This window comes from Oncorhynchus mykiss, chromosome 6 (assembly GCF_057628025.1).
Source record: "Oncorhynchus mykiss isolate SJ-2025 chromosome 6, ASM5762802v1, whole genome shotgun sequence".
NCBI lineage: Eukaryota > Metazoa > Chordata > Actinopteri > Salmoniformes > Salmonidae > Oncorhynchus > Oncorhynchus mykiss.
This window is the reverse complement of record NC_143027.1, coordinates 38,142,732-38,163,234: the sequence shown is the minus strand read 5'-3', so window position 1 is coordinate 38,163,234 and position 20,503 is coordinate 38,142,732. Positions and strand designations below refer to the sequence as shown.

At 39.9% G+C, this 20,503-nt stretch overlaps 1 protein-coding gene across 1 annotated transcript; it reads left to right on the top strand.

The window, feature by feature from the left end:
* The first annotated feature begins 1,864 nt into the window (after positions 1–1,864).
* Positions 1,865–19,703, top strand: sfrp1a (secreted frizzled-related protein 1a). Its single transcript, XM_021606385.3, has 3 exons — positions 1,865–2,765; positions 7,322–7,402; positions 18,262–19,703. Exons 1-3 carry the CDS (start codon positions 2,240–2,242, stop codon positions 18,585–18,587), a joined length of 933 nt encoding a protein of 310 aa, XP_021462060.3. The 5' UTR covers positions 1,865–2,239; the 3' UTR covers positions 18,588–19,703.
* The last annotated feature ends 800 nt before the right edge of the window (positions 19,704–20,503 follow it).

Here is a 20,503-nt window from a genome sequence, read left to right as displayed (position 1 = left end):
ATAACATCAAACCTGCCTGTACTTCAATTTGATGTAAGTCTGTTTAGACTTAACATGGTATCATTAGAAAATGTCCGAACTCATTTAACGTCACATAAACTTATCTTGGTGTAAAGTAATTTTGCATGTTTAGTCTTGGCTGTACTCTGAGCTGGTTTTAGGTTGCTGCTACCTGGCTCCATGTATGTGGAACAGACCAGTCTCAGAATGTTTTCAGCTTCTGTCGATACAGTCAGGCACATCACTCCTGACAGACGGGAGACGTCCCAAATGGCACCCTATTCCCTACATAGTGCACTTCTTTTGAACAGAGCCCTATGGGCACTAGTCATAGGTAATGGACTATATATAGGGAATAGGGTGCCATTATGGATTGCAGCCAGGGAGTTCAGCACTCTCATTCGTCTGAGTGAAGCCATGTCTGGAGTGGAGAGAAGGGGAAAAAAATCCCTCCCCTCCACCCCAGTCTTAAATACCTGGGGTTTGTTTTAGCAACCCCTACTATGTGCAAACTGTAGTTAGGTGCCTTCGACTTATAAATCTGTCTATGGTGCAGCACTGCTAGACAGACATAGTGTCAGCATAATCCTTGTTAAGACGTCACAGTTTATTGGAAATTAATCATATCTCAAATACTTGGTAAACCTTCTCATCAAGGGCATTGACCGTTCTATGATGATCCTGGAAATTGGAATTGTACTATCAATGAAAGACTTAAAACCTGACATAAAAGTAACTAAATGTGGCTGTAATTGTAGTTAAATTCCAATTACAAACCATTCAGCCTTACTGGGTAATACAGTAGGCTACATGGAGTAGATTAGCTAAACAATATGTTGTTCACATTGCAAAAAAAACTAAACAATTCTCCAGGGAATATTTTTTAAAGGCCTGCTTACATAGTATGACTGCAAAACAACATATATTAAATCAAGTTCTCAAAATGTGTATTTAGCAAAATGGTATAGCATACAACATTACTCCTCTTATTTTATAATGCAACATATTGTGTGGCAATGAAGACCATGGCCTCTGTGATTTATAATCTAGTTGCATTTATTTTAGGCTATTATTATTTTTTAAAGCTCCCAGTATTCCCGAACAAAGGAAAGATCTAGGCTAAGTCTTGTTTACTGGGACCAGCGGGACCAGGGGGGTCATTGTTATGTGTGAAGTGCTACTTTGTTTTCTAATCATGAGTGTTTAATTGGCTTTTGTCATTAACAAGACAATGGCATGCAAATTAATGCACATTTGAAATTGGTAGATTTCACAGGTTTTGTCGTAGTCATATCAAATGGAAAGCTGTAAAAAAAAAAAAAAGTGGACTAACATGCAGATAAACAAATTTACTATAACAAGATCTAATTAGATCTAAGTAAACTGAATTAATATTTCATTGAACAATTGTCCCTTCTTCACCTCATATGAATTTACATTTAGAATGTGTGACATTATATAGGTTAAAATCAATATTCAACACTATTGGTCTGACTTAATTGTGTTTTCAGATATGCTATATTTCACCAAGTTAAAACTTTGACTTAAAACTTTTGAACGTTTTTCGATTGATTTAATATATTTATTGAGCTGCGCATACTGTATTTCCGCATATTGACGCTGTAACTAAATAGTGTTTGTAGTCAAATATAAATGATCTACAATTCTCCAAATAACTGTCCAAAATGATCCATAAATGTACTGTGCATGATAGCTGTCAAGTGATTACGAGCTGCCGTTTGACCAAGCACTAAATTATTTCAACCATTTAATTATTTTTTTGTTTGGTGTGAAGGCAACTTGTTTGTTTTGACAAAGAAAAAAAACGCTAATGAAGGGGGTAGGGAACGTTAAGCCGTGTTTTACGCAGTGAGTAATTGAGCACATTGATTGACGTGTGAGTGCCAAAAGGCGCAGACCCTTTCCGATTGGCCGACGCGCACTTCACAATCTCCTCTTGTTTCCAAGCTGCGCTACTCTAGACAGTTATCTTTGCAGGCGCTTGTGTGAGTCAGTAGCAGCAGAAGGGAACAGAACAGCGGGGCTGCAACAAGAAGGCAGGAGTGGAGTTACACTGAAACCTGAAACTTTCAACTCAGAGAGCATTTATCAACTGGACTCTTTGCGCTTTTCTCCATTTTATTTTTCTCTTGAAGCAGGTCTGTTCTATTCTACAGTGAAAGCTTCATTGTGAGCTGCATTTTACTTTTATTCTGCAGACTCTCCTCTGTTGTGAACAATGAAGTCCATTGAACCATTGTGCCGTTGGAGAATCATCCCTCTGGCTTTGACCATGGCACTGGTGTCTGTGAGCAAAGCCTCTGAGTATGAATACCTGAGCTGGAAATCGGACATGTACAATGGTGGCCGCAGCTATGGCAAGCCTCCTCAGTGTGTGGATATCCCAGAGGACCTGAGGCTGTGTCACAACGTGGGCTACAACCAGATGCTGCTGCCTAACCTACTGGAGCATGAGACTATGGCTGAGGTGAAGCAGCAGGCGGGCAGCTGGGTGCCCCTGGTGCATAAGAGCTGCCACCCGGGTACCCAGGTGTTCCTCTGCTCCCTGTTTGCCCCAGTGTGCCTGGAGCGCCCCATATACCCCTGCCGCTGGCTGTGTGAGGCTGTACGGGACGGCTGCACCCCTATCATGGAGTCGTTCGGCTTCCCCTGGCCTGAGATGCTCACCTGCGACAAGTTTCCTCAGGACGAAGTCTGCATTGCCATGACTGCACCCAATGCCACTGAAGCCACAAAACCCACAGGTAAGGCTATACCTACCTACCTACCTACCTACCTACCTACCTACCTACCTACCTACCTACCTACCTACCTACCTGCAGGCAGTATGCCTGCCATAATATCTAGAATTATAGAATTACATATAGAATCCCATGTCACCAAGTGCCAGTCATGTTTCCATGTGCTAGTCTGGTACCAGATCTGAAACTGAGCCATTGCTTGTCACAATATGTAAAAAGCTGAGGTGTTGGCTAGGAGTTTGTCATCTGTATTGTTGAATGTACATTATGTTCTTCACTTGGAAGCAGTTTTTATTACAATTGATAAAACATGTGATGTATTTTGTGGATGAAGCATGATAATCTGTAATAATCATGATCAAATATCTGTATTTTTTTTTACCATGTATTGCGGAATAGGGCAGGCTCAACAGTATCCTATGGAGCACGCTCAACATAGTATGCTATAGGGCAGGCTCAACATAGTGTCCTATAGGGCAGGCTCAACATAGTGTCCTATAGGGCAGGCTCAACATTGTGTCCTATAGGGCAGGCTCAACATAGTGTCCTATAGGGCAGGCTCAACATAGTGTCCTATAGGGCATACTCAACATAGTGTCCTATAGGGCAGGCTCAACATAGTGTCCTATAGGGCAGGCTCAACATAGTGTCCTATAGGGCAGGCTCAACATAGTATCCTATAGGGCAGGCTCAACATAGTGTCCTATAGGGCAGGCTCAACATAGTGTCCTATAGGGCAGCTCAATAGAGCTGCAGTACTTGACTGAGATAACAAACAGTCACTACTTTGACATAGTGTGAGAATCGACACCCATGCAGTTCTTCAGGCAGCAGAATGTTGTTTCAGGGGTTTGTTGATGTCAAACCTGATGCAAATGAACCATTCCCAACCTTTTGGGGTAATTTTTCCCATGACTGCTTTGATTACCTCTAGATTAGATTATCTAAAAAAAATGTAAGAGCGAGATAGCAAAACCTTTATTTAGTTATTTGAGAGCACGAACAAGACTACGCTGTCTTTACCAAGAGAGAACCTCTCTTTGTATCAAACGTTAAGTTGCTTGCTATTGACAAAGAGAAGTGATGTTGTAATTAATATTGTAGCCTAATACTCCTTTAACAGATGGTAGCAATTTATTTCAAGGTGAAATTTATGAACTGGGAGGCAGTCCAACCACATAACTAATACATCCATTAATTACCATTTTATATTGACGTCTTAACTACTGGCCTCTTCCTTTAACCCCCCCCCCCCCAAAAAAAAGTCACCAGACAGAAACAACATATATAGTTTAATTTGAATAGCAGAAACAAACGTATACGAATTATGAAAGAGTGAATACCAGAGCGACAATGATGAGGAGAGAAAAAAAAACAGACTATCAATTCTGCTAATGTAATATACTGTGTTTCAAGGCTACAGTGAACTCCCACAGACATCAGGTCCTTGATGCCTGTCTGCCTATCTGCCTGCAGGGATACTTGGCTCGAGACTGCCACAATCTCACTGGGATTGCGTCCCAACCCTATTTCCTAGTGCACTAATTTTCACCAGGACACATAGGGCTCTGGTTAAAAGTAGTGCACTATATAGGAAATATGGCACCATTTGGGATGCAACCACAGTTTCTGGACTGAGTTATGTTCAGAAGGACTAGAACTACCTACAGATGTAGGATCTTCATTTGATCACTATGTTGTTGCTGATAATTTTCCTGTACAGAAAATGTTAACTTGTCGTGTATTCAAGGTTTAAAAAGGTTTCTAAAGTTTGTAATTTCCACTTTAAAATGTTAGACTTGATTTGCCCCAACGAAAAAAATGTCCAGTCATTATAATCCACATTATAATTTACATTACCTGTTGCTTCAGGATAATTTTCCTGCTGTAGCAAACTGGCTCAAATTAAGATCCTACATCTGTAACAGCTTGGGGCTAACAATAAGTCAGACATGTTTGTATATAAAAAAACATTGAAACATGAGACCAACACTTTACATGTTGTGTTTATATTTTTGTTCAGTGTAAATGCTGCAGCCTTTCACAATCAAAGGACAAGTTTTGTCTAAAATTATTGTTTCTGTCATGGGTTGTAATATTTTATTGCCATGTCAGTGTCCCTGGCAGGAACTAGTAGAATCTCTCTTGGAGCGAGTTGGAAAGGCTGCTCTGCTCTGTTCTAGAGGTGTCCCAGAAGGGGAAGTACAGCCACCTCATGCAGATTTCTCATAAATTAAAAAGGACTTTCCATCATCAACCTCCTTACATTTTGATCTGCGTTGTATATGCAGGCTTCAAAACAATGTTAGCTTAGTGCGAAAACATTTGCTATATTCTGAACATGAATAGCTCCGTCTTACAGCGAACTGATATGGTGACTGGTGACTTTCCAGGTCAGCACCCGATGAAGAGGTCTTTATCGCTCTGTGGTGCTGCAGTTACACAGCACTTACTGTAGATCTGAGGTAGTCCCTCTGTAACTGGGACGTGTTGGGCTGAGGGGGGCCAACATGGTGGTGTGTGTGGGCAGGAGCCCAGCAGCCTGAGAAAAGGCTCCTCTTGGAGCTCGGGGACCACACAGAGATCCACATGCTTTGCCCCAAATGGCACCCTATTCCCTATGTAGTGTACTACTTTTAACTAGGACCCATAGGGCTCTGGTCAAAAGTAGTGCACTACATAGGGAATAGAGTGCCATTTGGAACACAGACACCAGAGGTCACCTGTTGTCATATGTGTCAGCACTTCCGATAAATAAATCAGAAAGTGTTTGCCCAGTCAGAAGCCCAGCAGGCCACAGAGTCGGTCTTGTTTTAACCCCACTCTTCTCATTACAGGGCCGTTAATGTCTGTGTTGTTCTGCATCTTCATCACTGTTGACTGACAGGAACCTAAAACCCCCGGGAAAATATGTGCTTTTCATTGATGTACAGGGGGGGGGGGGGGGGGGAGGAGGATGCATTTGAATGAATAAACCATCAAATCAAAATTAGGTTAGAAGGTCATGTATTTTGATGTAAGTTATTTAAAGATCCTCTCCACTGCTGACTGCTAAACAAGTATGAAGCTAGTAACAATAGATTCAGAGTATTATTGTTTTTTAAATTGAAAATATAGCCCCTTTGACTCTGTAAACAGTGCTTATTTTCACAAGTGCTTTCCACCTGGGTGTAACTTTCGTAAGCGTTTGTCAAACACACGTAATGGCCAACTGGCAATCACAAAATAACAGGGTAAGTGTGTGTAAATATGTATTTATATTTTACAGATGGTAAACCTCACAGTACTCCAAATGTTATTTTGGGGTTTAGAGCCAAGTTTTGCTAAGCTGTTTAAGAAAGAACAGAACAGTTATTTAATTATTGAATCAATATCATTTTCATTAAATATTCATGAATGTCACTTGACAAAAACCCTATATAGCAAAAACAAAAAAAAAGGCATTTCTGTCCATTGTTGGCCACTACGCAGTTAGAACCGTTCCTTATTTTTAATCATGTCAAAACATTCTAAAATGTTCATATGGAACTTGGCTCCTGTAACTAAAAATACAAGTACATGAAAGCCTGAGTGGAAGACTTTCCAGTTTCAGTCAGTCTTCCCTGTCTTCACAGTCAGTAATGTACCTTCTATAAAAGTCTCAGGTACACGTAACAGTTCATGTGTGTGCATGCGTGTACACACATGCATTTCCACGTGCTTTTACAGTAAAACAGGCCTCCAGGACAGATTGACTCTGTTAGCATAGACTCCGAAGAGATCAAAACTAACCACCAAATAACAATGGAATGATAGTCAGTCTTGGATATTGAGAAGACTACTGATATCCTCTATCATTTCATAAATCTAGCCTATAACGAGCAGCATTGTGTCCTGGAGGCCATAGTTATGACCTGCTATAAAAGCACATGACATTCCAACTGAGGTCAGGTCGGTCAGTTAAGAGTTTTACTGTCAAACAAGAACAAACGTCATTGGAGTTTGGATGAATACGTTTGAGGGGAAAAACACCAGAGCAACTGACAACAGAGTGTACAGAGGTGCTGAACCTCTGACCAGAATGTCAGGTGTCATCTTCACATACTGTAGGTGTTCACATAAGATTTAATCTGCAAGGTTGATTTGAAGCACAGGCAGGGAGATAGGTGGTAAAAGATCAAAAGTGTTACTACCATGGGAAGTGAGCTGATGTTGAGGTAAATAGAGGTGTGAACGATGCTATAATCTGTTAGGGATTCAGTTACTGGCAGCCGTTGTTCCCTTCAGTTTGAATAGTGATTTTAGGGAGAGAAAAAAACTTTCAGTGGTTGAAAAATTCCAGGAACTTTCCCCAAATTTACAGTTCACCAGAATTTCTGGATGGTGGATACCGGATTTCTTGCTTATTCCCTTCTGATTTAGGGAATCTTCACAGGATTTATTGGAGTTTTCGGAAAGTTACAGGAATTTTGCAACCCTACTCTTGATCCATTTGATCATGGCTGTTACTTGGTTGATTATTGTGACAGTGCTGCATGTCCTGCCCTCTGAAAAGACTCTCTCCTCCCTCCCTTCCACAGGTTACTCCCCCATCTGTCCCCCATGTGACAACGAAATGAAAACAGACATCATTCTAGAGCACATGTGTGCCAGCGAGTTTGGTAAGCGTCTCCTAACCCTAACACTACCATTTTCATTCCATTTGTTAAGCATTTCCTAAAAATACAGAAGGAGAGACATATACACACGCGCACACACACTCACACACAGCATGTTTTCTACTACTATACCTATTGATTGTGTTAGCCAACACAAGAGGTTGCACTCTCCATGGCATAGAAGCCTATACAAATGGAACCACATACGATGGAGAACTACAGTATGTCTATACCTATAGCTCAGGAATTTGCCCCAGATCTAATGAGCCCTCCTTCCCACCTTTGGTCTGCAGCCCCTCAACGTACATTGTAAGATCTTTCCAAAAGCAAGCTTTGAAAAGTTATTAAAGTGACACTCTTGCCAATGTGATTTCTTATTTACATGCATTCCCTGACTCTTGCCATGCTGGTTACAGTAATGAGCTTGGTGCTTTATCCCAGCTATAGATGATGTTCCATAGCACCGCACAGTCATCTCTTTGTATGATCTTAAAAGTGTGGTCTTTAGTGGGTTTATTAAGTCTATTGGAAAGAAAAGCCTCTGAAAAGAAAATACATTTACTGTAGATTAACAGTTAGAAAATAATAAAAATGGGTCAGTCCCACAATAATTATCATGGTTAGTTTAGAGGATCATGGATTTAGTTCAAACTGACTGTATATTTACAATGTGCAATCTAGATCCATAATTATTATGCATACTTCTATGTCAAAAAAGATATACATGTTTCTGCATATCTACGCATACCTCTGTCTGTATCCTCCTGACTGGTTGTTCTTTTTTTTTTTATAAAGTAAATATTCTTCTCTGCATATCTGCTAAAATTTGGGTAAAAGATTGAAAGGAATGTGAATCTTATTCAGTACATTTAGTTATTGCTTTAGTTATTACCAACCTTGGCAGCAGGCATGCCAGCTAAGATAGTTAGACAGGCTAGCAAATCTAACTTGATAGCCTGAAATGGCTTCTTGGCAGCTAGTTATGAGGTTCGGAGATTAGGAACCTATCTGCACTAGCTAAAAGACAACTTTATGAAATTGCTAGGTGACTAGTAGTATTACAGAGAAACAAATATATAAATACAGTGCCTTCGGAAAGTATTCAGACCCCTTGACTTTTTCCACATTTTGTTATGTTACAGCCTTAATCTAAAATTGATTAAATAAATAAAAATCCTCAGCAATCTACACACAATACCCCATAATAGCAAAGTGAAAACAGGTTTCTAGACATTTTTGCAAATGTATTAAAAATATAAACAGAAATGACTTATTTACATAAATATTCAGACTCGAACTTGAGCTCAGGTGCATCCTGTTTCCATTGAGATGTTTCTACAACTTGATTGTTGTCCACCTGTGGTAAATTCAATTGATTGGACTTGATTTGGAAAGGCACACATCTGTATATTTAAAGGTCCCACAGTTGACAGGTCATGTCAGAGCAAAAACCAAGCCAATATGTCGAAGGAATTGTCCGTAGAGCTCCGAGACAGTATTGTGTCAAGGCAAAGTTCTGGGGAAGGGTACCAAAATAGTATTGAAGGTCCCCAAGAACACAGTGGCCTCCATCGTTCTTAAATGGAAGAATATTGGAACCCCAAAGACTCTTCCTAGAGCTGGCCGTCCGGCCAAACTGAGCAATCGGGGAAGAAGGGCCTTAGTCAGGGAGGTGACCAAGAACCCGATGGTCACTCTGACAGAACTCTAGAGTTCCTCTGTGAAGATGGGAGAACCTTCCAGAAGGACAACAATCTCTGCAGCACCCCACCAATCAGGCCTTTATGGTAGAGTGGCCAGAGAATCCACTCTTCAGTAAAAGGCACATGACAGCCTGCTTGGAGTTTACCAAAAGGCACATAAAGACTCTCAGACCATGAGAAACAAGATTCTCTGGTCTGATGAAACCAAGATTGAACTCTTTGGCCAGAATGCAAAGCTTTACATCTGGAGGAAACCTGGTATCAAACCTGGTATCATGCCCCTATACCCCTATGGGCATGATACCTTTGGATATATTGTGTATGTATGACCATAAACACACTGTTCAAGCACATTTTCAGTAAAGAAATGTTTCATGTTCCATCCAGCTTTGACAAACATTTCACCATGTCTACTATCTGACAGTACTCAGGGTAATTGTTCTTTCTGAGTATAACAATGCTGGGATTAGTGTGTGAAATTGAAAACATTTACAATTTGTATACTCCTGGGGATCATTCCTTCAGACATAATGGATTGATCTACCAACTGACCACCAAGTAAACGAATGTGAACGTTCTAGAGAAAAATCTCCTCTTGGGGGTTACTACTACCAATTAACCTTGTTTTTTTGGCCATGTGCTTGATTCTCACAAAGTTACATATAGACTGGAAAAAGTTACTGCCTTAATCCGCTAGAAAAACAGAGCTTTGGAGTTTGTATTACTCTGTGAGATATTCTGTAACTAATGAATTGGAGCCCTAAAGTCTTTATTTAGGAGGTATTTAAAGGAGGTGTCAGCAGGGTTGCAAGTTAAAGCTTAATTCCTATTGGTCCAAATCTCAGTCTCTGTCACAGGGGACTGATGTCACATGTATGGGAATGTCTTTCTGCTTGTCTGGTGGCTTGACAGCCCATCCCATCCACAGTGTGCCAATGCAGTGTAGCAACAACTTAGAATGTTTTGTTTTTCTATGCAATTAAAATGCATTGATAGTTTCTCGCATGCAGGGACACTGTTGATTCAGCACACCTTGAGGCAGTGATTGTATGCAATGAGAATGTGCACACGTTTATGTGATGCTGTGCCTTATTTTAAATTGGTAGAAGCTGGCCTCCAAGTTTTTGGTGGTTTCCAAATCCATTCCAACCGCCAGACCTTGGGAAGATGGACTTTCTGCACATCTTCTTTCAAAGTTGTTCTCAGGGAAAGCTAATACCCAAAGTTATGTGCAGCATTTTAAATTAATTGTCCCATTCTTACACTGTAATGATGAGCCTCACTTTTCTGTTCTCAGAAACTTCCCTGGTTTGCCAAATGAAAGTGGCACGTTGGTCTGTTTCATCTCTGATTAAGACAGATGTTGTTTTGTTTCCTTGTCATAATGTCTTTAACGCTTGACGTCTGAGCTTATCCAGGCAGGCTGAGCATGGCCTTTGACAATGACTGTTAAATTAGACTTTTATTGCATCCATTAGACCCAATCACTGCAGGATTGGCCCACAAAGGGAGAGTCCCAACTCCCATGAGAAAAAAAGGGGCTGTGTCCAAAATTACTCCCTATTCCCTATATAGTGCACTATTTTTGACCAGGGCTCATATGGTTCTGGTCAAAAGTAGTTCACTATGTAGGGACTAGAGTGAGATTTGGGATAGAGCCAGGGGCTGCTCTGCTTGCTGTGTGGCAATGCCATGGGCTATAGTGGTGGGTTTGCTTTGCTGTACCAGTTGGGCAACATGTAAACAAGACATGTTTATGCTAGATGTTCTAATTGGCTAAAGAAATGAGAGAAGAGGTTTCTAAAATGGCTGCCACAGGTTAATCAATAACTGAAGCATAACCTATGCTTTTAACTTGACACACAACTGCGGGACTAACATTTGGTTATGTTTTTTTATGAAGCAGTACTGTTGAGCAAATTCTATTATTTTACATTGTAGTGGTGCAAAAATGTGAGTCAATATTTGTCTGAAAGGTTTCTCTTCTTATTTTGTCCTAAAACTCATGCAAGGATGGGCTTAACTCAAAAACAACTATTATATGGTGTGAAAGATCTGTCATTAATGTTGTGAGAGGAGAGAGAAAAGGGTGAAATGTGAAAGCAATTATGACATGATTTTATAAAGATCCGTTTTTACCTCAACAAAGCATCTGGTCACATGACTCATGAGCCAATCTATTGTTATGCTTTCATTACAGCACTTTTGGTCAGACCAAAATGAGTCAGAGGGATATCTTATAATAGATAAGATAAGATAAGATAAGTAAAGAGCACTAGTCTAGACTTTCACTATGCAATATCCTGCCTACTTTGCAAGCAAGAGATGCTGAATGTACTTTTTATCACTAATATTCACATGGGTATATAGACATACATTTACATGTACAGTTTAACTGTAGCAGCAATGGCATAATCTTAGTCAAAATGCACCTATACCAGGCCTAACATCAGACTGTGTGGTTGAAAGGCTACCTCAGTCAGGGCAGTTAGCTGGAGGAATCTGTGACTTACATAGAAGTCAGTTTTATTCATCTGCGGAGACTAATCATGTCAGAAATTTGCCTCCGCTGGCACAGAATTAGCATTTTTTTTCACTCACTAAAACGCTCAGTTCCTGGAAAGATCTCATTGCGAAAGGTCTGTTCTCATTTAACAGAACCCATGTTAACAGAATCCAGTGTGAAACCCATACGGAAAAAAATACATATACAGTGCTTTCAGAAAGTATTCATACCCCTTGACCCATTCCACATTTTTTTGTGTTAAAGCTTGAATTCAAAACAGATCCAATATTTTTTTTGCTAACATATCTACACACAATACCCCGTAAGTGAAAACATGATTTTAGGCATTTTAGAAAATATATTGAAAATGAAATACAGAAATATCTTATTTACATAAGTATTCACACCCAAATCAATACTTTGTAGAAGCATCTTTGGCTGCAATTACAGCTGTGAGTCTTCGTGGGTACATCTCTAAGAGCTTTCCACACCTGGATTGTGCAACCTTTGCCCATTATTATTTTAATATTTCTTCAAGCTCTGTCAAATTGGTTGTTGATCATTGCTAGACAACCATTTTCAGGTCTTGCCAGAGATTTTCAAGTAGATTTTAGTCAAAACTGCAACTAAGGAATATTCACTGTCTTCTTAGTAAGAAACTCCAGTGTAGATTTGGCTTAGTGTTTTAGGTTATTGTCCTGATGAAATGTAAATTCATCTCCTAGTGTCTGGTGGAAAGCAGACTGAACCAGGTTTTGCTCCCAGATTTTGCCTGTGCTTAGCTCCATTTCTTTTCTATTTTATCCTGAAAAACTCCCCAGTCCTTAACGATTAGAAGCATACCCATAACATGATGCAGCTACCACTATGCTTGATGCTTGAAAGTATGAAGAGTAGAACTCAGTAATGTGTTGTATTGGGTTTGCCCCAAACATAACACCTTTGTATTCAGGACACAAAGCGAATTGCTTTGACAAATGTTTTGCAGTATTACTTTAGTGCTTTGGTGCAAACAGGGTGCAAGTTTTGGAATATTTGTATTATGTACAGACTTCCTCCTTTTCACTCTGTTAATTAAGTTGGCATTGCAGAGTAACTACAATGTATTTGATCCATCCTCAGTTTTCTCCTATCAAGCCATTCAACTCTGTAACTGTTTTAAAGTCACCATTGGTTTTCTTCGTCTCCGGCAACTGAGTTAGGAAGGACACCTGTATTTCTGTAGTGACTGGCTGTATTGATACACCATTCAAAGTGTAATTAATAACTGCACCATGCTCAAATGGATATTCAATGTCTGAGTTTGTCTTTGTGGTTGAATCTGTATTTGAAATTAACTGCTCGACTGAGGGACCTTACAGATAATTGTATGCGTGGGATACAGAGATGAGGTAGTCATTAAAAAAAATAATGTTAAACACTATTATTGCACACAGAGTGAGTCCATTTAACTTATTATGTGACTTGTTAAGCAACTTTGTACTTCTGAACTTATTTAGGCTTGCCATAGCAAAGGGGTTGAATACTGATTGACTCAAGACATTTCAGATGTTCATTTTTTATTCATTTGTAAAATGTCAATGTTTTTTGCCCGCACTACAGACAGCTATATCGGTCCACTAATAAAGGACTAGTAAAGGACCAGTGCACTACTTTTGTGAGAGAAAGAAACCAATTTGTTTCCTTTGTATTATTCAAGTATACCGATTTTTCAGGAGGTGCTGCAGCACCCTCAGCACCCCTACTTCTCGGAGCTATGCTGTTACGTGAACTGAATTCTCATTTTAATATGGTAAAACTATTCATTTTTAAATATGTATTGCAAAAGAAACATCTAAAAGTAATAGTGTAAAAGCAGGTGAGCTGGTTCTACTCTTTTTGGCCATTTTCTGGTGTTTTGTGTTGAAAAACTGTACAATTATATATATTTTTTAATGAATCTTACATTCAATCGCCCCTCCCTGTTGCACACAACAAGCTTCCTTTCCCCCTGTCACACGGGGATTCATGGCTGATTTAACTACTAATTACCAGCTGGAGAGCCGTTACTAATGCTCCATAAGACAGCTAACCATTCGCTGTAGAGCCGTATACTACTACTCATTGGAAGCACACGACGTAGACCTACACTTTGAGCGTTGTACAATGAATAGTATTTTAACCTCTTGAGATGGGGAAAACATGTTTTTTTTTTTTATGAAGTTGAACATGTGCTCTTTATGACAGAAGAAACAAAATTAGGTGAAATCAAAAGTATATATATTTTTTCTAAAGGGAAGAGAGGCTTATTACTATTGTGTGCCATTGTTTGAAGTCATGAATAATAGCTTCCTTCCCAATCTCGCAATCACATTTTGACATTCTCAGGCAAGTTTATCTAAATAAAGTAGGAATATTTTAAGGTGAAAGCTTTTCATGCTTTTTGGTTGGATACAGGACAATCTGGCAGAGAAAGTATACATGTGTTTGTAAAAGACATGAAGGAATAGAAATGTGCTGGTTTTTAAGTAGAAGGGTTGTTTCTTGAAAGTCTGCTTGACCATATGCACTGTACAGTGACCCAAGTATTTGTTTATCTCTGAATAACTGAACTGTATTTTTAGCTTCGGTCCAATTAAAGAGTGAATATAAAGACAAACAACAAAATCCACAGTTCAGTTAACCAAACGTTATGTGTTGGGTGATCATGATCAACCATGAGGAAATGAACATATTTCAAATGCAATTGGAGATAGCCATCTAGCTAGCTAAACTCCTCCCAGTCCCTTGTTCCTCAGATATCCTGATTAATATATTTCTAAACATCAGTGCTGTCTACTCTGCTGATGGTTTTATGGTACATCCCACTCAACACTTTGTTCCCAACATGATTTATCTCCATACTTAAACTTTTATTACCACAGCTCTTTGTTACACAACTCCAGAACACTTATATTTAAAACCCACCATGCCCTACTTCTGACAGCTGGCTTTCACTCTGGTGGTATAGGTAATTGCACCATCCATTCCTCCCCATGCTAATGGAATAAACGAAAGTACAGCAGCCCCGGCCCTGATCTAGACTGTTCAGGGCCCATACAAGCCAGGTGAAAAGGAGTGAACTATGTAAGGAATAGAGTGTAATTTGGGACGTGGGGCAGACAGGTTCCATGGTTGTGAATGGCCGAGGGCTGTGTTATTCCATGGTTGTGAATGGGCCCATGCCCAACTTACCCGCTCCTGCTGGGTTTATGACACCATCTTAGCTGTCTGAAAGCCTGTCTCTAAACCAGAAGATGAAATCAGGTCAAGGGTCAGGGACAAAGGTTACAGCCTAGATGCCCACAAACTTTACAGCATAGCCGATTGATAGAGAGTTTGAGTGCTTCAATTTGTCCAAACCTGAGACCAACGACAGATGGAGATAACATTGAAGATAGAATGAGAGATGAAGTGCAGTGTTTATGCAGTGTTTCCTATTTTCTCTCTGGTAACTTTGAATGCTTGAGAAATTATTGTAACGCTCGTGTCAGATGATAGTTTGGGGTGAATAGTTTACCGAAACAGGGGCCCAGAATATTAGATTAAATAGTAACATGAATTCTAGTTTAACTGCCCCGAAGGCACTACTGATCAATGACTGAGCCTTTCTCCTGAGCAGTTAAAACCATAACCTACCTGGTCAGACACTGTGCTGTACACTTTGGCCAGGGAGATATGCACACAAGCAACACAAGGTGCAAAGAAAGTTCAGCACAGAGTTTAAGCTGGATTTATCCAGATAAAGTGGTTTCAGGGGTGGGCCAGACCTTATCTTTTATGACTCGCCAATTATGAAAGCTGCCAATTTTGATTTCATTTAACACTAAGCCCTCCTCACAGAGACTTTTCATGGACCAGAGATGGAGGATAAAGGTCCTAATCCCGACCATGTGCACTGTTAATACCTGGAAAACCACTGGGACTGTTCTTTTTCTAACACTTTAATTGGCAATGGGAAGATAGAGGGGCAACAGATGAACCCTAAAACATGGTACCTATAGTTCATGTAGAAGCCTATTACGAGTTCAGATATAGTAGTCTATATTAGCTATTGAATGCATATTATGGTGCATATTATGGTGCATTTTAAGTAGGGGCCTATATTTAGAGTTCAGATATATAGTAGTAGCCTATATTTCCTACACCAGTCTTTACCCCTATCTGTAAGCTACACTGATAATAATGTATGTTGTTTTCGTTAAGTATTCTTATTTTTTTATCAGATTTTCAAAGACAGATCAGCCAGCACCACATCTCGAGCAGCAGCCAGTTTACCAAGTGCAGGAGCAAATCCTTGTATTAAAAGATCACAAGATGGTCATTAATCCTGCCTGTAGATCAATGGAGTGGAATCACAGCAATGTGCCATACATTCCCCTTATTGCCATGCACTGAAGTCACCTGCACTCATGCAGTAGCCTGCTTTACTGTGTGGGGAGATGAAGAGGTAGGCCTATACCCATAGAGGCTGAGTCTACATTTTATTTATGTTATTTAACTAGGCAAGTCAGTTAAGAACAAATTCTTATTTACAATGAGAGCCTACCCTGGCCAAACCCTAACAACACTGGGCCGTATGGGACTCCCAATCACAGCCAGTTGTGAGACAGCCTGGAATTGAACCAGGGACTGTAGTGACACCTCTAGCACTGAGATACAGTGCCTTAGACAGCTGCGCCATTCGGGAGCCCAAATGTCACTCTATGTGCCCTGGTCAAAAGTAGTGCACTATACAGGGAATAGGGTGCCATTTGAGATACAGGAATAGATGCTGAGATTTGGACCACCATGGGGTTGACTCGTGCACCATTTCAGAAGGGGAGGTGGAGGAAACAAAGAGATTAGCAGGTTAAATAGAGTTTAGTGAAAGATCAGACAGATTAAGCGAAATCAGAGACCCGGTGTGGGATTTGGAGAGATAAAAGTACAAAAAAAAAAAAAAAAAAGATTATTGAGACATTTGGTGGGTGTAAAATTGTGGCAATACATGGCCACATATCAAGAAATGATGAAAGGCAAGGTTACAATGTACTACAGCATCAAATGTTTCACTTTCTTTCAGTGACAATCAGTGGTGATATTGCAGTGGTAGTAGTGGTATTGAACATAAGGGTAGGGTTAGGGTTGCAACGTTCCAGCAGCTTTCCCAAAATGTCCAGGTCTTCCAGAAAACCTGGTTGGAAGATTCCTAGAATCGAAAGTAATAAGCAGGAAATCTGGAATCTTCCAACTATGATAAAAAAAAGATACAACTTTTTTTTTGTGTGAATTTAGAATCATTTTTCAACCCTATGTGTTGCATTTTACAAATATTTGAAGATCATTAATCTCCCTCAATATATCTCAAGTCTAGCTCAGGGAGTAGGGATCCTTCACTAAAACCAATGAGCTAGATAGGGGGTATTGAGGGGAACAAAACCCCAGTCCTTGTTACATCTGGAGGGGCACAGGGGAATTTGAACATTCCTGTCCATTGAACGCATTTGTATTTATTTAACTAGGCAAGTCAGTTAAGAACAAATTCTTATTTTACAATGACGGCCTACCTCGGCCAAACCCTCCCATAACCACACTAGGCCACTTGTTCATCAGCCTATGGGACTCCCGATCACAGACAGTTTTGATACAGCCCAGGATCAAACCAGGGTATGTAGTGACGCCTCTTGCACTGAGACGCAGTGCCTTAGACCGCTGCGCAACTCGGGAGCCCAATGAAAAGAATAGCCAATGTAGACAGATCAGTTTCCCATAGAGATGGGATATGTTACACATTTTCAAATCGTATGACATGTTATGAATTCTAGCTAGCTGGCTAACATTAGCTATGCTATGGGTTAGGTTTAAGGTTAGGGTTGAGGTTAGGAGTCAGGTTAAAGGGTTAAGGTTAGGGAAAGTTTATCAAAAAGGGTTATGGTTAGGGTAAGGGTTAGATAAAAGGGTTATGGTTAGGGGAAGGGTTAGCTAAGATGCTAAGTAGTTACTACTTTTTAGCTACTTTGTAAGTAGTTGAAAAGTTGCTAAAATTGTCCGCAATGAGATTCAAACTTGCAACCTTTGGGTTGCTAGACGTTCGTGTGATAGGGTTAGGGGAAGGGTTAGCTAACATCCCAACCGTCTAGCAAAGTGGCTAGACGGTTGCTAGACGTTTGTGTTATACGCCTACCCATCCACTCCGACCAACCACTCTACTTTCGTTCTTACCTTAAGTAACCATCTGTCTTATGTACCCATACATAACATATCATACTAATTTGATTGTCCCGGATTTACATTTACTATGTTACGTCTAGTCTATGAGACCAGGCTGCTTTCTTTAATGGTCCTTGGTGTCTGGGGCCTAGCTATCTAACCACTGATAACCTCTGCTCTGCCACCCAACCTTTCGGCTTGCTGTCCTGTCACAGAGCCCCTGGCCCTTGCACAATGCGTACACAGGGATTATATGATTGTCATTCTGTTCTGACATTAAATATTAACATGGCTAAAAAGAAAAGTGCCTCAGGCTAACCCTAGATATGATTCAACATTCTGAGCTAGCCCACAAGCTAAGTATTTACCGTAACATATAAAAGAATAGACATGTTAATGTTTTTAACAACGCCTTCTTTATTTTGACGTCTATTTGATTGTAGCCATCAAGACCAAGATCAAGGAGGTGAGACGGGAAGGAATGGACCGCAAGGTGATTCTGCAGAAAAGGAAGAAGCCGTTGAAACTGGGCCACCTGAAGAAGAAAGACCTAAAGAATCTGGTTCTGTACCTGAAGAACGGAGCCGACTGCCCCTGCCAGCAGCTGGACAACCTGGGCAACACCTACCTGATCATGGGCCGCAAGGTGGACAAGCAGTTCCTCCTGACGGGCATCCACAAGTGGGACAAGTCCAGCAAAGAGTTCAAAAAGGCCATCAAGAAACTCAAGACCCACAAGTGTCCAGCTTTCGAGAATGTCTTCAAATAATCAGACCAAGCCTTTCTAGAAGCATCTCATCATCATGCTACAGAAGAACTTGCACAACCAAACAACCCACCTTTGTTTAGCTTTTTATTGTTTTTGTTTATACATCTATATATATCTCTTTGTATATTTACAGACCTGCTTTGAATTTCCTGTCGTCCATTTTCCAGTTAAGCAGTGTGATCATTGAGACCCGGTGGGTTTCCAGTTATCTGAAAAAGTAAATGACACTGCACCCCCCTCCTCCTGTACTGAAAGCGTTTCCACTTTTGTATGTAGATATTTGTGTTACACACTCCCTGAATGTGCAGTAAAAAGACCACAATTCAGTGAGTTCTGCTGAAATGGATGGACTTGCTCCTATTGCTCTGAACATGTATTAGTAGATCATAGATTTTACAATTAGATCAGATTGAATCGATCATACAGAATCAACAATTACTTGTATTTTAGCTTTAAAAGCCACATCATAGATAAGGTCATTGAATAACTTGTTGACAATAGTATGATAGTGTGTTTTCACCGGATTGTCTCATCCAAATAATGACTGCACTACAGTTGATTTTAAGAATTTCATCCTCTCTTCAGTTGCCTCTTTTGTTTCACATTTTCTTTGACTTGAAAAAGATATATACATATGTTAATCCAATCAATTCCAGTACATCAACTGCATCATCTGAGTCAAAATAACTTTTGCCTAATGGTACAAGTGTATGGAATGTACTTTGATGCAGTATGCATTGTTCAGTATTTCAATTAAAATGCAAATCATTTTCTTGAGTGGTTGCTCCGGTATATAGTAGAATAATGAAATCCCTTGCATTTGTATATGATGTCAGATAATATTTGACCAAAGTTTTGTTTGTTTTTCGTTAATGCAGTCTTAAATTGCTACCCCTCTAGATTGACGTTCATTAAGTTTGTGACAACTTTGTGTAGCCTCACATTTTGAAAGTGCTAACAGTGGATTGACAAATCTGTATTTTGATTGTTTCGTTCAGTATTGCTGATCCATCTTAGCACTATCACGTTCAATGACTGAAAATGTGAATTCCTGCAGTGTATTTCTGCCCCTTGTTATGTACATACACATTTTACATAAATATAGAAAACAATGAAGAGTTGTCTGGAATCTTTTTTCCATTTCACATTGTGTGACCTATACCATTTTTGTAGAGATATCACTCCCAGTCTTGTTTGCTCTCAGTCAGTTGAAGGAAGTACCAAGTGTGGCTTGAATTACAATGATACCCATGGCTTATACTCATACACCACAGAAATAAAATGGGTAATCACATTCAGGGCACGGTACTACACAGTTAATTGTATGGAATGTCAGCTTCCTGCGTGTAATGTCCATAATGATTTTCAAACCTCCATACTATTTGCACATGTTAGGAATTCTTGGCTTTGCCTTTACAACTTGTGATTTTTTTTCAAAGTTATTATGATACCTTAGGCCTGCATTTAGACCATGGTACGATCTAAAACTTCCAAAGGGCGCTGCTCCGTGGCGACCTGCAGCTTGTGTGTTGTGTTTGGCGTTTTGTTCATGTATGCACAGAGCTGCAAACAACATTTCCCTATGGGGATGATAGTCATTGTCTTATCTTAAAAAGCTGACACACTGACACAAACCTGTGCCATCAACTCCTCTGCCACATACTATATGCATCATGTACACAATGGGTTAACATACTGTACTTTAGTTTTAATGCTAGTTAAACCTAATTGTCACGGATTTACAGCTTCTTCAAGTAAAATTAGTTACACTTCACGAGGAAGACCTCAGACTTTTGGCATTGACGCTGCTCTTAAAAGTACAATAAGTGAGGAAGTCTTAACATTCAGTAAACTTTAATTTTCCGTTTTGCTGATGATGTGATACACGTTGTCTGACGCTGTAAAAACAGCAACTG